The sequence below is a fragment of the Nomascus leucogenys genome, chromosome 9 (assembly GCF_006542625.1).
Source record: "Nomascus leucogenys isolate Asia chromosome 9, Asia_NLE_v1, whole genome shotgun sequence".
In the NCBI taxonomy this organism is placed as follows: Eukaryota; Metazoa; Chordata; class Mammalia; order Primates; family Hylobatidae; genus Nomascus; species Nomascus leucogenys.
Window position 1 is genome coordinate 48994110 of NC_044389.1, and position 16840 is coordinate 49010949.

General features: G+C 37.7%; 1 protein-coding gene across 2 annotated transcripts in view; it reads left to right on the forward strand.

The window, feature by feature from the left end:
* The first annotated feature begins 1073 nt into the window (after positions 1-1073).
* The window catches only part of CHIC2 (cysteine rich hydrophobic domain 2), a 61413-nt gene continuing 45646 nt past the window's right edge, over positions 1074-16840 (forward strand). For both annotated transcript variants that reach the window (XM_030818943.1, XM_030818942.1), the window contains exons 1-2: positions 1074-1588; positions 16756-16810. In XM_030818943.1, the coding sequence (XP_030674803.1) occupies positions 1470-1588; positions 16756-16810 (174 nt within the window). In that variant the 5' untranslated portion in view covers positions 1074-1469. The remainder of the gene's footprint in view (positions 1589-16755; positions 16811-16840) is intronic.

Below are 16840 nucleotides of genomic sequence, written 5' to 3' on the forward strand. Positions count from 1 at the left end.
GTGACATGAACACTGCACTTGGAGAAGAGCCTGACCAGCGCTGGGCTCAGTAGAACTATCCTCCCTTCTCCCATGGTGTACCCTCACTGTCCAGGATTCTCTTCTAAGAAGCCCACTCCTTCCCCTGTACTGTTTATATGCTTAATGAAACCAAGGACCCAAAGTGACCCTTCAACTGTTACTAGGCAGCTAAGTAGACTCCATTAAACCTTTTCCTTCCTTCTTCCCCTTCTTCCTTTTTTCTCCCCCATTCTTCTTTCATTCTTCTCGTCCTTCTTTCTATCCTTTCTTCCTTCCTGCCTCCTTTTCTTCTCCTCCTCCCTTTCTTTCAGGTCTTTTTTGTGGTAGGAACTGGTAAGAAAAGGAGAGGAATTCCCTAAGATTTTAAGGAAACAACAACAAAAACCAGGTTATGTTTGGTGAGGGAGTTGGGGCAAGAAACTGCATCTTCTAATATGGAATCCAGGTAATTTATCAGTTTTTTTTTCATAGCATGACTACGGTGAGATTTCTTGTAAGAAAAAAAAAAAATACCAGCATCGTTGGCCTCATATATTGGATTATACTTAAGTGGATCAAGGGACAAGATGTTTGAATTTGGAGATGTCTTGGAAAATCCTGTGGTGGGCACAAATGTTTGCAGTGTCTCTGCTGGACTCCTCAAATTGAGAAAAAAGAGACTCTGGTACTCATCCTAAGACTCAAAACCTGAGGAAAAGCGAGATGCGATTATTAGATAAACTGGCAATGACACGCACAAAAATGTGTCTATTCCAGCCAGGGCTTTTCTTTTCAGTTGTTTGTTTTGGTTAGAGATGACTTTGGGGAACTGCATGTCCCACTGGACACTCCCAGCTGCGTTGTCGGAGTCGCAGGTCGCGGCCTCCAGTCAGCGGAGCCGCCGCCCCCAGGGTACGCCACCCAGAAGCCGGCGGGCGGGGCCGCGCCGGCGGGAGCGCGCGCCCCAGTAGCCGTCGGCTGGTGGAAGCAGAGGAAAGACGGCGGCCTGGGAGCGCGCGAGGCCGCACGTGCGCGCGCCCGCCCGCCCGCCAGCCGGTGCGCGCGCCCACGCGCCCACGCACGCGCCCGCTCGCCCGTTGGCCCGGGAAGTCTCGCGATGCCGTAGCCGGCTGCTCCCCTGCGGGTGGCTCGGGCTGTTGCTGTGGTTGCCTGAGTTGCTGCTGCTACGGCGGCGGCAGCGGCGGCTGTGCTTGTGGAGGTGTCGGCCTCTGGGCGGATGTTGACATTGTGTTGTTGTTATTGCTGATGGTAATGGCGGCGGCGGTGGCGGCGACGGTCCAGACCCCATCTCCTCTGTAGCCGGAGCCTAGACAGCCGACAGCGAACTCCGCGGCCTCGGAGCCGGCGGCAGCGGCGACTCCCCTCAGCCTCCGCTGTCTCGCCCGCCGGTACCCCGGCGCCAACCCCAGGAGTCAGGCCCTTTGGGCAGGGGAGCTCGGAGGCTCAGGATGGCGGATTTCGACGAAATCTATGAGGAAGAGGAGGACGAGGAGCGGGCCCTGGAGGAGCAGCTGCTCAAGTACTCGCCGGACCCGGTGGTCGTCCGCGGCTCCGGTCACGTCACCGTGTAAGGCCCAGAGGAGGGCGAGGGCGGGAGGTGCGGGCTGGGGTGGGCCCCGTTACTCCACGGGAGCCCCGTTTCCCCTGTGTCCGTCTGGTGTCGGGGGCCTTCGGAAAGAGTAGGCGACCAGGAAGTGAGAACTTGGCTTATTTTCATTTGTTTGGGTCCCCGAAGTGGGGACGGACGCTGTCCTTCCTCCTCCACACACCCCTTTAGCAGGCCCTACAGGCCCGGGCGATGTGACGATCCCAGAAGGCACGGGTTTTCATTAGGGTCTGCCCTGCGGGCCACCTTTCCCCTTCAAGGTGGAAGTACGTGTATTGACGGGGAGCCTCCTTGTTTTCTCGCCCAGTTATCCTGTGGTTGTCTGTGCCTTTGCACCCAGTGACATGGCTCAGAGGCCAGATCTGGGCCGTGTGAGACCCCGGTGACAATTGGCAGCGAAGCTCCGTTTCGTCTATTTCACACGTACCCACAGGTCTCCCAGTTTTTCCACAAATTTCCGCAAAACTAATGCAAGTTCTTGCAATTGTACGTGATAAAAATATATAGTTGAACACAAATTTAAGATATACAGAGAGAAATATGTTTATAACAACAACAACAACAACAAAACGACATGAGGGACATACACTCTGCTCAGGTTACTGAGGGAAAATTGTAGTCCTGAAGCTCCTCCTTGGGGCACGAACTTGGGGCTTCTTAATTTGGAAAGTCCCACTAGTAACATTAAAAGTCTGGTGTTAATAAGGAATGAAAGCTTTCGGAAAGACCATGACAAATAAAGGAATGTGAAGACTTGAACCAAATAATGAGCTGTCCGGAAGCAGGAAGTTTTGTAATGTTTCTCTATGAAGTCCACAGTTTTGTACCACTTGATATATTGATACTCTCTCATTTTAGATCTCTTGTTCAAATCATAGATCAAACTTCCATACTTGTCAGGTATCTGTGTACTTCTTCACCTTTTCAGTAAAATAAAAGAGCCAGCAAGTCTGAGAATGTCTGGAATAGTCTTCATTATATTTTGGTGAAGAGTGAGTGGGATGTGCTGTGCATAACTTAGGGAAACAGTAAGACTTCTCGTATAAGTTTGTCAGCAAAATAATTGCATTTCTCATATGACCAGCCATATTGTTGTTTGAGTATGCTTATGTAATGCTTTGATTTTTTAGCACCTGTTAGTTTATATTCAGGTGACTTAACAGGGTAAAAAACACTGCATAATTGCCATCACAGCACCGTGACAAGACAGTGGAATTTAATTCACCACAATAGTACTTTCTTAGTGTTGTCACCAGCTTAAGAAATATAACCAAATATCATGGATATTAAACTTTTAACATATATCACAGAATTCATAACCTGCCATTTGATTTTATTTTGACTTTAGGACCTTTTTGCATTGTTTTAAGCCTAAGGAGTATGTGGATGCTTAAAGAAGTGATTTCCAAACTTTGTCATGCCGTCTATCCCTCCTTCTACATTCCTCATGTCAAAGAAAAGCTAGAGAATTTTGTCATTTAAAAAGGCGCCACTGTAGTTGTAATGTTTCCTCTGTTAAGAAAAGCTAAGCACTTTGTTGGGCAAGTGGAAAATGCAATAGTGGGCAAAGTGCTCAGAACCTAGGTAATCAGTAAACTTGATTGTAGTTGGCTACGTGAGAGGTTAATAGGGTAGAAAATAATTATTAATGGTTTTCAAACTTAGCTGTCCATTAGAATCCTGGGTGTCTTTCAAAAAAGACCCTTGTCTTTGCTCCACCCCAGGCCGGTTGAAGGCCAAATACTAAGCGAGGGTCCTAGGCATGGATAGTTAAAATAATAAATAAATAAATAAATAAATAAAATCTCACAGGTGATTCTAATGTGTAGCCAAGATTGAAAACTATTCCAGGTTATAGGGAGGGACTATCCATCATCAATAAACAGTATGCCTTTCTATATTGTGAGTTAAATCTCTGATTTTCCTCAGCAACTTCCTTCTTCTCCCATTTATCTTGGTTCTAGGCTCTGGGTTAAAATCTATCTCAGCTACTTCCTGGATAAATTGTTTATTCGTGACCTTTAGTTGAGATGGGGATAGTTACAGTCGATACCTTTTAAGATTATTAAGGATTGAATGAGATAGTACATGAAAAGAATTTATTGCAGTGTGTGGTACTATGTTCAATAGATACTAGTTTTTATTATTCTCCTCTTCAGATATAGTTTTCCACTTAGAGAAACAGATGTAAAACAAAGTACTGAAAAATTAGAACTGCCATTGTCAAACATAACAGTGATTCACCTTAGTCTTATTTTTCCATTTCTAAGCAATGTGTACGTGCTTAAATTACTGGTTTGAAGTATTTTGATGACAGTAAGGATCTTTCTGCATTGAAAACTTAAGCCTGTTTTGTGGAGACAGAGGTAGTAATACAAAACTTTTTTTTTTTAAACATGGCTCTGTCATGCATAATTCCCAGGCACACTAGCACACCATGCCAGTGGGTAGCCCAGTTAGCACCTATAAAGGTTTTTAGAATTGGTGCATATGTGTTACTATAACTGTTGAGCACATTCAATTTTTCTTGCTTTAAATATAAATGGGAAGAGCTATTAGAACAGTTGTAGTAAGACTGGCTAAATGTAACACCCCCTCCCCCACCTTTTTTTTTTTTTTACTAGGTGCTGATCAGAGCAGTCTTCCCTTACCAATTTGAAAGTAATTGACCATGTAAACTGAATCATCTGTACTCTAGATCAGTCTAGAAGGATATAGATCAATCCATATGTTTTTCACAGATGTAACTTTTGAGTAGCCCTTTACAGTTGACTATTTCTGCTCTTTTTTTCTACTTTAATATATTACAATATTACTGTTTATTTTAGGAACTTGTATTCTCACGTGATGTGATTGGCATGTCATTGTGGTGATGCGAGAAAGTAAGTTGCCTTCATTCTCTAGGTTAGTCTCTAGGCATAATCAGATTTTGTGACGTAGGATGCAACATGTTTAATTTGCCTAAAGTCTGCTTTAAAGTGGCTTTTAATACAAATGTTTTCCTTTTTTTTTAATACAAATGTTTTCATCTTGACCCCCAAATCAGACTTATTTTTTATACCTCTCTCATGGTCAGTATTCTTTTCTGACATTCTTCTGTTTAAATGTATTTCCCTTCATTGTTAGATTTCTAGGTAGCAATATGGGGAAATCTTGTGCAGAAGCATATTTTGAGGAAAGTGGTATTGGAAGGAAGGAAAATAAATGATAAATTCCTATTATTGCGTAATATTTAGGTACATGTAACCTAAAAGGCTTACACTCACCATTCAATTAAAAGTAGATTTCCTTTTTGCTTTCGTGGTGACTTCTTATATAATTGACGATGAGGAAAAATATTTCTAAAATAAACAGTAATACTGTAAAAAGACTACCAGTCTTGACCAGATTGGTTAATATTTTAAAATTATGGAGTTCCTTAAGCTTCAAAATGTATTTGTAAAATATGTTGATCATTATTGAAGAGTTTCATTTTTCACAGTGATAACTCTAAAGGATGTGTCAGTCTAAAAGTTAGAATTTATAAGTAGTTTTAGGCCAATATTTCCTAGGTAATCTATCATTATAACAGACATTATTTGCTCCCATCTCCACTTTCTACCCTTCTTGTATCAGAATCAAACTTGGGGCTTTCCTAGAGTATGTATAATCTTTGACTTCTAACTCAAGCCCTGTCCTAGAGCCAAATTATTTTGCTGAGATTTGTTTCGGATGTTATTCTCTTGTAATTTTACCATGCCTTCATGTACCCTCTTCTGAGGTGTAATCTCACCATCTCCACAAATAATTCCTTATCCTTCAACACCAGTTTTTATCAATGGCTGTCGGAAACCACTTTTTGCTTGTTTTCATTCCAGATATGTTATGGAAGATTAAAGATTTAGAAATGTGACTTGAAAATGTTTGGGAACTACATTGGGATGGAATATGATTTTTGAATAAGAGACATCACAAGTACACCTTAGTGTTTATTGATCTTTCAAATGGTAGAGTTAGTAAAAAATTGTCTTGAAATGTGTCAGTATTTCAGGACTGCTACTAGATGCTGTGGTTAGCAGTAAGAGACCTGAATGTGAGTTGCCAAATTACAGAATCATTTCAATAAAACAATTTTGTTAAACTTTATAATTCCTACTTCTTTCTCCCACCCAGCATAATATTTAAGACATATTCTATTTATTTCTAAAGATTAAGCTTTCTGTTTTGAAATTTTTGAAGGCTTCATTGATATATCTCCACAGGCTATAAGTTCTTGAGGGCAGAGGTCATGTTTATTGATCTTTCTTTACTATTTAATATAGTGTCCAGAATATTATAGTTCCTATAATATTTTCTAAATGAATGAAGTAATTGTATACATCTTTGGATTTTGTCAGAATTGCCAAATGAATCACTGTTTTCTTCTCTTTCTGCACCTCCTAACAAAGGCAAACAATATTCTATTATAGAATACTTATCACATTGAAAAGATAAATGGCTCCTCTGTTTTAAAAAATGAAATCTGGTAATTGTGAGGAAATTATCAAATTAAGGTAGATTTTTTTTTTTATAACTCTTTTTTTTTTTTTCTCCAGAGATTTTTGTTTTCTTTTTTTATAGACAAAATCTTGCCCTGTCACCCAAGCTGGTGGGCAGTGGCCTGATCACAGCCTACTGTGGCCTTGACCTCCTGGCTCTAGTGATCCTCCTTTCTCAATCTCCCAAGTAGCTAGAACCACAGGTACACGCTGCTATGCTTAGCTAATTTTTTTTTAAATTTTTTGTAGAGATGGGGCTTCACTGTGTTGCCCAGACTGGTTTTGAACTCCTGGCTTCAAGTGTTCCTCCTGCCTCAGCTCCCCCAAATGCTGGGATTGTATGTATAAACCACCATGGGTGGCTTCCCAGAGATTTTTCTTATTCCATATAGTTTGAGAGGAAATTAATTTGATTATAATTTGATAATTTGATATAATACATATCTTTGGTAATATGAAGAAAAAATTCTATGCATTTTATTTGTACCAACTACTAAAACTTCTTAATGCATAGATTTTCTTGAAGAAATGAGACATATGATAATTAACTGAGGTTTCAAAGTTTTTACTGTATTTGAATTTGAGAATTTATATGACATTTGGTCCAAAGAGTTCAGTGTTGGATTTTTGCCTACCAAGGGATATGAAATTGATTAGTACTTAAAATTTTATATGACTAGCTAAGTGGAAAAGAGGGATTAAATGGTGAAAAGTAAATTATATGTAATTATTATGATACTAAATAATCAAATACTATTCTAAATGATTTAAATAATAATATTACTCTAAAGCAGAATTCCAGCTGGAGTTTATATTGTCAACAGGTTAAAGGTCCAGGATATTAGGCCAGCTGTATACTCAGAAAGAAATCTTTCAAATCTCTAATAGCTATGTCTGGCTTAGGTTTCTAATCTGCTATAAAGCTGTTTAGATTTTATTCTTAATAAAATTAAGCTTTAAATATAACATGTAGCAACAGATGCTCTTAAGTATCCTTCTAGTGTCTTCTGTGTGAGATTGTGTGTGTGTGTGTGTGTGTGTGTGTATGTGTGTATGTGACTTTTGACCCAGTCAGAATATTGGGTCTGGAAGGGAAGAGTCTAGGGATTTTTATTTTTGGTAAGAGTGTTATGTGATTCTATCAGACATATTTGGAAAGTAATAGATGGTACTGTGGAAAAAGTGTGGTCTTTGATATCAGGCAAATTGGTTTCAATTCTCAGTCACTTCCTAACAGTAACCATAAGCAAATTAACCTTTCCGAACTTCAGTTTTTTCATCTGCGAAAGAGGATAATATCCACCTTAGAGGTTACATGTGAGAGTCAGAATTTATCTAATTAATAGGCATTCAACAAATTGTTACTTATGACATATTTTGATGTTTAACCCTGCATGCACATTTTTTGGTTACTCTTTACCATTTTGTGGGAAGTCAGTCTAAAATGTGATGTATGCTTTTCTGCTTTCAAACAAGATTCTGAGCATAGATCAGAATTATCTAATTGACTAGAGGAATCATTTAATCAAAAGCGGCTATCAGATTGATACACAGTGATGCCTTAGTGGACCTGAGGTATGTTGGAGTTTGAGAACCTTCTCTAAATGGCACTTTCATTTAAATTTCATATGTGGGCTGTTCTTTTTGGTTTGCTTTCTTCTGTCTTTGTAATTGGTCAGCTGTACTTGGAAGCAAAACAACCAACCAGCCTTACTAGAACTGCATATAAAGTAAGAGAAGTTCATTCTGATTGTTGAATGTAGATGCTTGGGTTTCGATGCTTGGGTTTTAGTACTTGGGTTTTACAATATTTATTTTGTTTTCTCAGAGTATTTTTTGCTTAATCTTTGATTATCAGCTGTCTTATTGAGGTTTCCTGATAAGTAATTTAATGAGTATTTGTTAAATGCCCATTTTTCTGCCAGGTATTGCACAAGGCTCTGGGTATATAATGAAACCCAAAATGAAACACACATAGTTTCTGCCCTCATGGAGTTTACAGCTAGTAGACAAATTTTATCTGATAAAATTGCAGTGAAGGAAATGGATGAGATCCTGTGATTGAAAATAATGTGATTAGGAAGAACCTCTCTGAGGAAGCTAACATTTAGGAAGGATGAGAGTCCTGTCAAGAGCCCCTGGATCTGGAGAACAGCAGGTGCCAAGACTCCAAGCCAAAACAAGCTTGACTTGCCTGAGGAACTGAAAGGATACCTCTATATTATGGCTAGAATATAGTGAACAAAGGGGATAATGTCTTAAAATAAGGTTGGAGAGTTCAGTAGGGGCCAGAAAGGATTGTAAAGGGATTAGGATGAAATTTAGAAGGTTATTGAAGCAGCCTCCATAAGGTATGGTAGTGGCCCCAGCTAGGGTGTTGATCTCTAGATTAATGGAGTTATTACAGTTCTGGGTATAAACCATCAAATTTCACAGCTTTTCCTATGAGGTATGGAAATACATAGCAATGGCCACTTTTGCTGTCTAATTCCTCAGTTGTTATGTGTGTTTTGGTCTATTTTTTAATTTTAGCTTTGTGTAGGCTGAGGTTAAATAACTGGCTACCCTTACTGTTCACTGGGAATGATTTTGATGGCATACCTGCACTTTCTGTTCTGCTGCTGGGGCAGCTAGTTTGCCAAGAGAATAGCACGTGCCAAAAGTAGAGAGTCTTTCCCACAAGATCATAGATTTTGAAGTGGGAACCCTCGTAAACGTGATATCCTTTAGCTATAAAGTGTGTGGTATGTGACAGCCCTCAGTACATGATTCATTAGATTTGAGGAAAAAATTGTGTTTTTTGAATCTTACATTTAAAACCCAGTTGCATCCATAGGAGCTGAAATGTTCTCACAGTGTCCCTGAAGAATAGTTTTTTTGTTCTTAAGCTTTTTTTCTGTCCCACTATCTACTTAGGATAGAGTTGGTTGGACTTGAAGGTAACCTAACTTTGTTATTTTGATTGATAAAAAGTGAATGTACTATATATAGTGAGCTTCCTGCAAGAGCTTCTTGTTTTATTCTCTTTGATCTTGCATTGTAGTCATAATGTGGGCCTTGGTTAGTTCAGTGGTGGAGTTCCTATGTACCCAGTCTCTTTTCTTGGTCTTTTCTAAACTACTCAATTATAAATGTTACTTGAAATGAATATTTTTGTTAGTCTATATTGTAAACCAATTCAACCATATATTTTGCTTAAATGAACATAATTTAGCACCATTATTTTGCTCTTAAGATTTATAGAAGTATGAAGAATATTCTAAAATATGTATAAATCAGATATACAAAAACCTTTTTTCTTTAGTACAGAAAATTTAAAAGTTGTTAAGTTAGATCAGCTGCATCCCTATATTGCCAGAAGTTAGTTATACTGTGCATTGGTGTACACTTACATAACTTTTACTGCTTAACAACATATTTAATCTGTTAATAATGGAAATTATAACCTTAATAATTAAAAATTGATAAAATGCTAATGCTAGATTATTATAAGACTATGTGTAATAATGAGATTTATGATAAAGTAAATTTAACACATGCTTTAGAGAATTAAGTCTTTGATTTCACTAGTTTCCTGAATGAGATTAAACTTTCATAAAACCAGATGAACTCAAATATTGTTCAGAATATGGTTATGAGTTAAAATTTTTAGAATTATTCTGAAACCCAAATATACGTCTCCAACTCCAGGGTTTCTGTATCTTTTGGATAAATAGAGTGTACTTTCAGTTAGATCCCATCCTCCTTGAGCTACATTGATATTCAGACATATGTTGAATCAACCAGATAAACTTAAAGCATGATTTATATGCATCAAAGCCTGTTAATTTTTTTCCATAGTTATGACTTTATCTCCAAAACGAGCTAAAAATTTGAGTTCATTGAGCTCAAAGTTCAACATTAGGAAATAAGCACTCGCTTCATGTGCCATCTGCATAACCAGTGTGTTCAGTTTGAAATTTCTAGTTCATATGCTCATAGGTCTTGTCATATCTGTAGGAACATAAAAATTCTCTGTATCTATAGATTTGTACAGGTTGAATGTCTCAGAATCCAGAATATCCAAAATGGAATTCATAATCTACACCCCAAATCAGCTTCAACAGCAGCCTTCCATTCTCAGTTGATGGCAGATCGAGGACCCTGTTTGTTTAGATCAAAAACTTTTTGATGTATTCTTGATTTTCCTCTTTCTCTTTCACTGCATCCATTCTGTCTTGACATCTTGGCTCTGTCTTCAAAATCTGGCCCTATTTTGCCACCTACATGGCTGGAGTGAATTGCCAGTCTCCCTTCTGCCTTACACTTAATGTATTTCTTAAGTCAGGCATGGTGGCATGTACCTATAATCCCAGCTACACGGGAGGCTGAGGCAGAAAGATCACTTGATCCCAGGAGTTTGAGACTACCCTGGGCAACATAGCAAGAATCTATCTAAATTACAAAAAATATATATATATTTTTTTCTTCCCCGTCTCCACCTTTCCACCTTTGCCTCTCCTCTTATACAATCATTTTGGTAACATCTGCTATAGTGATCCTTTTAAGACATAAGTCAGTTCAAGTCTTTTCTCTGTATCAGGCCCCTTAAAGGTTCCCCATCTCCTTCAGAGTCCTTTTAATGTTCTACAAGACCCTCCCCGATCTGGCCCATCATTACTTGTCTGCTGATCTCAGTTTCTGCTTACTATTGGCTTCAGTTTATTTTGACTTCTTTTTTTTTTTTTGAGACCGAGTCTCGCTCTGTCGCCCAGGCTGGAGTGCAGTGGCGCAATCTCGGCTCACTGCAAGCTCCGCCTCCCGGGTTCATGCCATTCTCCTGCCTCAGCCTCTCCGAGTAGCTGGGACTACAGGCGCCCACCACCACGCCCGGCTAATTTTTTGTATTTTTAGTAGAGACGGGGTTTCACCATGGTCTCGATCTCCTGACCTCGTGATCCGCCTGCCTCGGCCTCCCAAAGTGCTGGGATTACAAGCTTGAGCCACTGCGCCCGGCGTTATTTTGACTTCTAATTATCGATGGCTTTACTACATCTTGACTTCAATTTAAGCCCTCTCTCTGTCAGCTCTGCGTGTTACCATCTATTTGTCTTATGTTCAGATACCTCAAGAGAGAGCTGATTGAATTAGTTAATGTTATCTAAGTTAGGCAGGACTGTTTGGCCTTGCCATTCCATGTGCTGCTGCCCAGCCCAGGCATTAGCTGTTCTTAAAGCAGATGCCCACTTGGTGATCTAATTAGCCAAAGTATAGGGAGTTCCTAGTTAGGCATGCGGAGTAACAGACTACTCTCTTTACATGGTTTTGAGCTGTGTAGCATCTTTTTAGATTGTTGTATTATAATTAATTTAATTATAAGATATTTCTGTTTTAAAAATTTCACTGTTAAAAATATCACTGTAACTCAGAAGAAAAGAAACATCGAACATATATTTTTGATTAAGGGCAAAACAAGTTGAAGCAGTGGATTCTTGCATTTCTGCATTTAAAAAGCAAAATTCGTTATGAGTTCAAAACATGTCTTAATTTAAAATGATAGTTCAGTAGTGAATGCCAAGAGACATTGTTAATATGAGGAGATACAAGGAACATAGAAGAAGTTAAAACTGAAGTAAGAAGGACAGAGGATCATATGGACTTGCACTATGGAAAACATTGAAATGCGTTCGAGAAAACTATTGATTAGTGAACCTGAATTTCCTTGTTTACTTATCTTAAAATACCTAGTTAATACCAAATAAAATATTCAAATAAGAAAACAAAATTAGGATGATATTGTACATTATAAAATATTTGTCTGCCGGGTGTAGTGGCTCACACCTGTAATCCCAATACTTTGGGAGGCCAAGGCGTGCGGATCACTTGTCAGGTGTTCGCAACCAGCCTGGCCAACGTGGTGAAACCCCGTCTCTACTAAAAACGCAAAAATTAGCCCATCATGGTGGTGAGTGCCTGTAATCCCAGGTACTTGGGAAGCTGAGGCATGAGAATCGCTTGAACCTGGGAGGCAGAGGTTACAGTGAGATGAGATCACGCCACTGCACTCCAGCCTGAGCAACAAAGGGAGACTCTGTCTCAAAAAAATAAAATAAAATACTCGTCAGTTATTTAGTTAGCAACAACTATACATTACTGAAAAATAGCTCTTATTTAAAAAAACAACAAATGACACAAAATGTCTTTAATACTCCCTCCCTAAAATAACACTACAGAATACTTGATTATTCATTAACATATCTGTGCCACTGCAGCTATTTTCTCTTGATACATTTCTGGAAGTAGAATTACTGGATCAAAGGGTAGGAATTTTTTTTTTTTTTTTTTGGAGACTGAGTCTCACTGTTGTCGGCCTGGGCTGGAGTGCAGTGACGCAATCTCGGCTCACCTCAACCTCCGCCTCTGGGTTCCAGCAATTCTCCTACCTCAGCCTCCTGAGTAGCTGAGATTACAGGTGCCCACCACCACATCCAGCTATTTTTGCATTTTTAGTAGTGACGGGGTTTCACCATGTTGGCCAGGTTGGTCTTGAACTCCTGACCTCAGGTGATCCACCCGCCTCGGCCTCCCAAAGTGCTGGGATCACAGGTGTGAGCCACCGCACCCAGCCAGGGTAGAAATATTTTTTAAGACCCCTTTTACATACTACCAGATGGCACTCCCGAAAATTCTATCAACTTGCAAGAGTTTTGTTCTTTTCAGTTAATATCACGGTATATTGAATTTTCTTCTTCAACATTTTCCTCCTTTGAGAAAGATGGTAAAAATACTAAAGATACATAAATAAATCTAAAAATGAAAGGGAGGGAAGGTAAATAAGTTTATGTTCAATGGTATTTCCATGTTTTTAGTTTGCAAATTTCATTTTTAATGGTTGTTTAATATTCTGTTATATTGAGATAAGATAATTTTCTTAACCATTCCTAAAATGCTATAAATAGATACATATTTATATTTGTGAATAAAGATTCAATGAACTTGTTTATGCATAAATTTAATCCACATTTCAAATTATTTTTAAGGTAATATTACATTTCTAAAGAGAAAACACTATGACAAAGGTATAAATATTTTCAATGCCAAATTAATCTGAAATGGTTGTAACAATTTGTAGTTCCATTGACAGTGTGTGATATTTTTCCATCTTGACCTTCTTGCCAACATAAAATATTTTTTTAAATTTAATTAGTCTTGTAGATAACTGAATTAAGATGCCACCTACTTTAAATCATATTTTTAAAAATTATCCAAGTGCTACTTCTAGCTTTTTGGATTAGTAGAATGTTTGGTTATTAGAGTCTGAAGGGGGTTCAGCTTCCTACTCAATGCAGGAATCATTGCTCTTCTTTCAAGTACATCAAATTATTATTTTATGGGATGGAACTTGGCCTTTCTAATACTGTGCTGAGCCAATTGTACTTTATCTTAGAATAAAGGAAATTATTTTTACCATATATAAAAACTTAATGTAAACTTGTAGGTACATTTATAATGCTGTCAATTGAAAACAAAACATATATGCCATTTTCATTCTAACAATCTCTGCCTCCTGCTGAACTTAAAAAAGAAGCCAGAACTAAGGTATTGTCAAAATTAAGTGGTTTATGTCAAAAGTAAATCATTAGAGGTGATATTTTACAGTTATATTATCAAACAAGAAGTGTGACTTTTCTTATCCATTTAATAAAATAAGATGGTCTTGCTAAAATTCTGCCTGATACTATTATTTTGGTTGGTCTAGATTTGGATTAAAAAACAAAAAAGAAGGTTTTGGCAGGGATGAAAAACATAGCAAAGGAGATATTTGCTGTGGCCTGTGCCAAATAAGAAATTCTGACATTCAAGCTCTTTGCCAGGAGAAAGCATGCTATATGAAAGAAGACTTGCTGAAAAGAGTTGTTTTCAACTACTCTGATGAGAACAGTCTTATTAGTAAAGAAGTGTGTAGGAAAGCCTGGATTGTGGTAGTTTGAATAATGAATAATGTAAAGATAGTTAATATAAAGGAGTCTTTCAAAACATTAATTGAGGAAGGAAAGAAATAGATGCCATCAGACATTGAGAGAGAAGAAGAAATAGGGATTCACATCCTCAGATGGATAGACTAATTCAGGTTTGTCGGCTATGTTTAAGGAGCCTGAAGTGAGGTAGAAATACAGTGAATTGCAGAGGAGACTGGAGGAGATGCACCCAGAAGTAAATGGTTAGTTTTTGGAAGCTTTCCTCCATTGAGAGATGGTAAAAATACTGAAGATATATAAGTAAATCCAAAAATAAAAGGGAGGGAAGGTAAAGCAGTTTATATTCAATGACATTTTTTTCTCTCAGAGTTGACAACTGTGGTTATTTGCAAAAAAATGTTAATTGTGAGGATAAAGTGGAGTACCTAAAGACAGGCACAACAACTACGGAGCATGGAAAAGGGAACTTATTGGGGATGATAAAGATTGTTACAATAATACTCACTGAGGTTAGAAATAAGATATGTATGTTATATGTATATATTTATTAATGGTGATACATTTATAGGTGTGATTTTTCTCCAGTAGCTCCAGGCAGTGTGAAGAAAGTAAACAATTTAATTGAACCTGTGTTGGCAAGGGACACTGTAGAGATGATTAAAGGTGTTTGTTGGAGTATGTTCAAAATGATTGACTATGTAGTTCTGGCAAATAAGGAAGGAAATGGAGTCGCAGGGAGCTATGGAGGGGTGGGATGCAATAAATTACAACCAGAGGCCAAAAAACAAATTTAGTAAGGATGGGAGAAATGAAATGATTGATGGCAGTGGTAAGAGAAGAATTTTACAGTTCAGAATTTCAGAGGTGATACAGTCCTAAGTGATGACAGTATGCAGAATGTATCACAGTGAGTAGGTTGCTGAATTAGATGGAGGTGCAGGAGGTAAAGTTCTTTAGAATAGATAAGGTCAGGAGTGAACTGTAGTTGAGGATTTCTAAGGAAAGAGTGGCATTTCAACAGAGTTTGTGGTTAAAGTGAAGATATATACAAGTGTGTGGTGCTTAACCATGGGGACTATTCTGATAAATGGGTCGGTAGGCAATTTCATCATTGTGCAAACATCACAGAGTGTGTATACAAACTTAAATGGTGTAGCCTACTACACATCTAGGCTATATGGTATATCCCATAGCCTTTAGGCTACAAACCTGTACAGTATGTTACTGTACTGTGTATTGTAGGCAGTTATAACACAGTGGTAAGTTTTTGTGTATCTAAACATAGAAAAGGTACAGTAAAAATACAGTATTAAAATCTTGTGGGACCACCTTCTAGTATGTCCTGACTGAAACATTGTTAGATGGCACATGACTGTATGTATTTAAGGTTTGTTTTGTTTTTTAAGATAAGATATAAGGAGGTATCCTGATATCTGCAGATCAACAGATTGAGGGTTTCAGAGGAAAATGTTAAAGGAGTTTGGAATGGAAAAGGTCTATCAGGAAAGATAAACTTGAATTTGATGATCATGAGAAAGCAGGATAACAGATTGGAGTGGTTTGCACTGAGTTATGACTATAGACTGGAGGAATATAGAGATAGTGAAATGGATGTATGTGGGATATGAGTAAAACAAGCCTGTTTGAAGGTTCCATTTAGATTTAGGTGTAAAGTTGGAGTCCCCCCTTCAAAACTTTACAGTGTATTACATGAACTTTCAAAATTATCTCAAATTATAGTAAAATTGGTCTCGTGTGTGATTTCTTAAGGAAACAAAGGAAGCTGTAAAAGCCATAAAAGCCTGTACTGAAGTGTTGCATGGAATGTGCTCAGTAGTTGTGATTTGAATGAATTCTCTTTTCTCCAAGTACTGGTAGACTTCTAATAGATAAAAGCAAAATAGGTTGTTTTTATTATGTCTTTTATCTTCTTGTTATATTTACCATTCTTTGAAAATAGTTTAAATCTTTTATCAATTCTAAAGCCATGGAATATTTTAACCATGATACAAGAAAAGATCTTTTAGGTAATAGGAATAGATATCGGTATAGTACACGTCTACATTTTCTTTCATACCATTTAATGCACTGACAAATAGGTGTTGAATGGAACCTAAGACAGTTCTTGGTAGCACTTTGTCCATTCCTACTTTTTTATTTTTTCTCTCCCTTTTTCCTTATTCTTCCCCTCCCCACTCTTTTTCCTGCATTTTTCCTTCTCATCTTATTGCTTGTGTAGAACACCTGCTAAAATTCACAGCTATTGTTTGTTTCCACCAATAACATTAAAGGCTGGAAAAAATCGCTATCCCACCCATTAAAATAATATGCTTTGTAGTTACTTTTTAAGATACAAAGGTGGTAGGTAGCTCAAATTAAATGAACCATTTATATTTTTGTTTACATACTGCTGGTTAATTAACATTCAGCCCCTTATCATTATGCAAAAGTTTCCATTTAACTGCTAAAATAATTGCTTGTTACATTTAATAAATTGCTTATTACAGTTATTTTATCTCAAACTTCCGTTTTATGTCTCAAACTTCCTCTGTATGTGAAAATGCTTTCTATTGACTTGACCTTTAAATTAAATGGTCTACATTTTTGGCAACAATAACATGTAATAACATATTCTTCTTATTTTTAAAAACAGGTTTGGACTGAGCAACAAATTTGAATCAGAATTCCCTTCTTCGTTAACTGGAAAAGTGAGTGTCTCATTTATGTACTATTTGTAT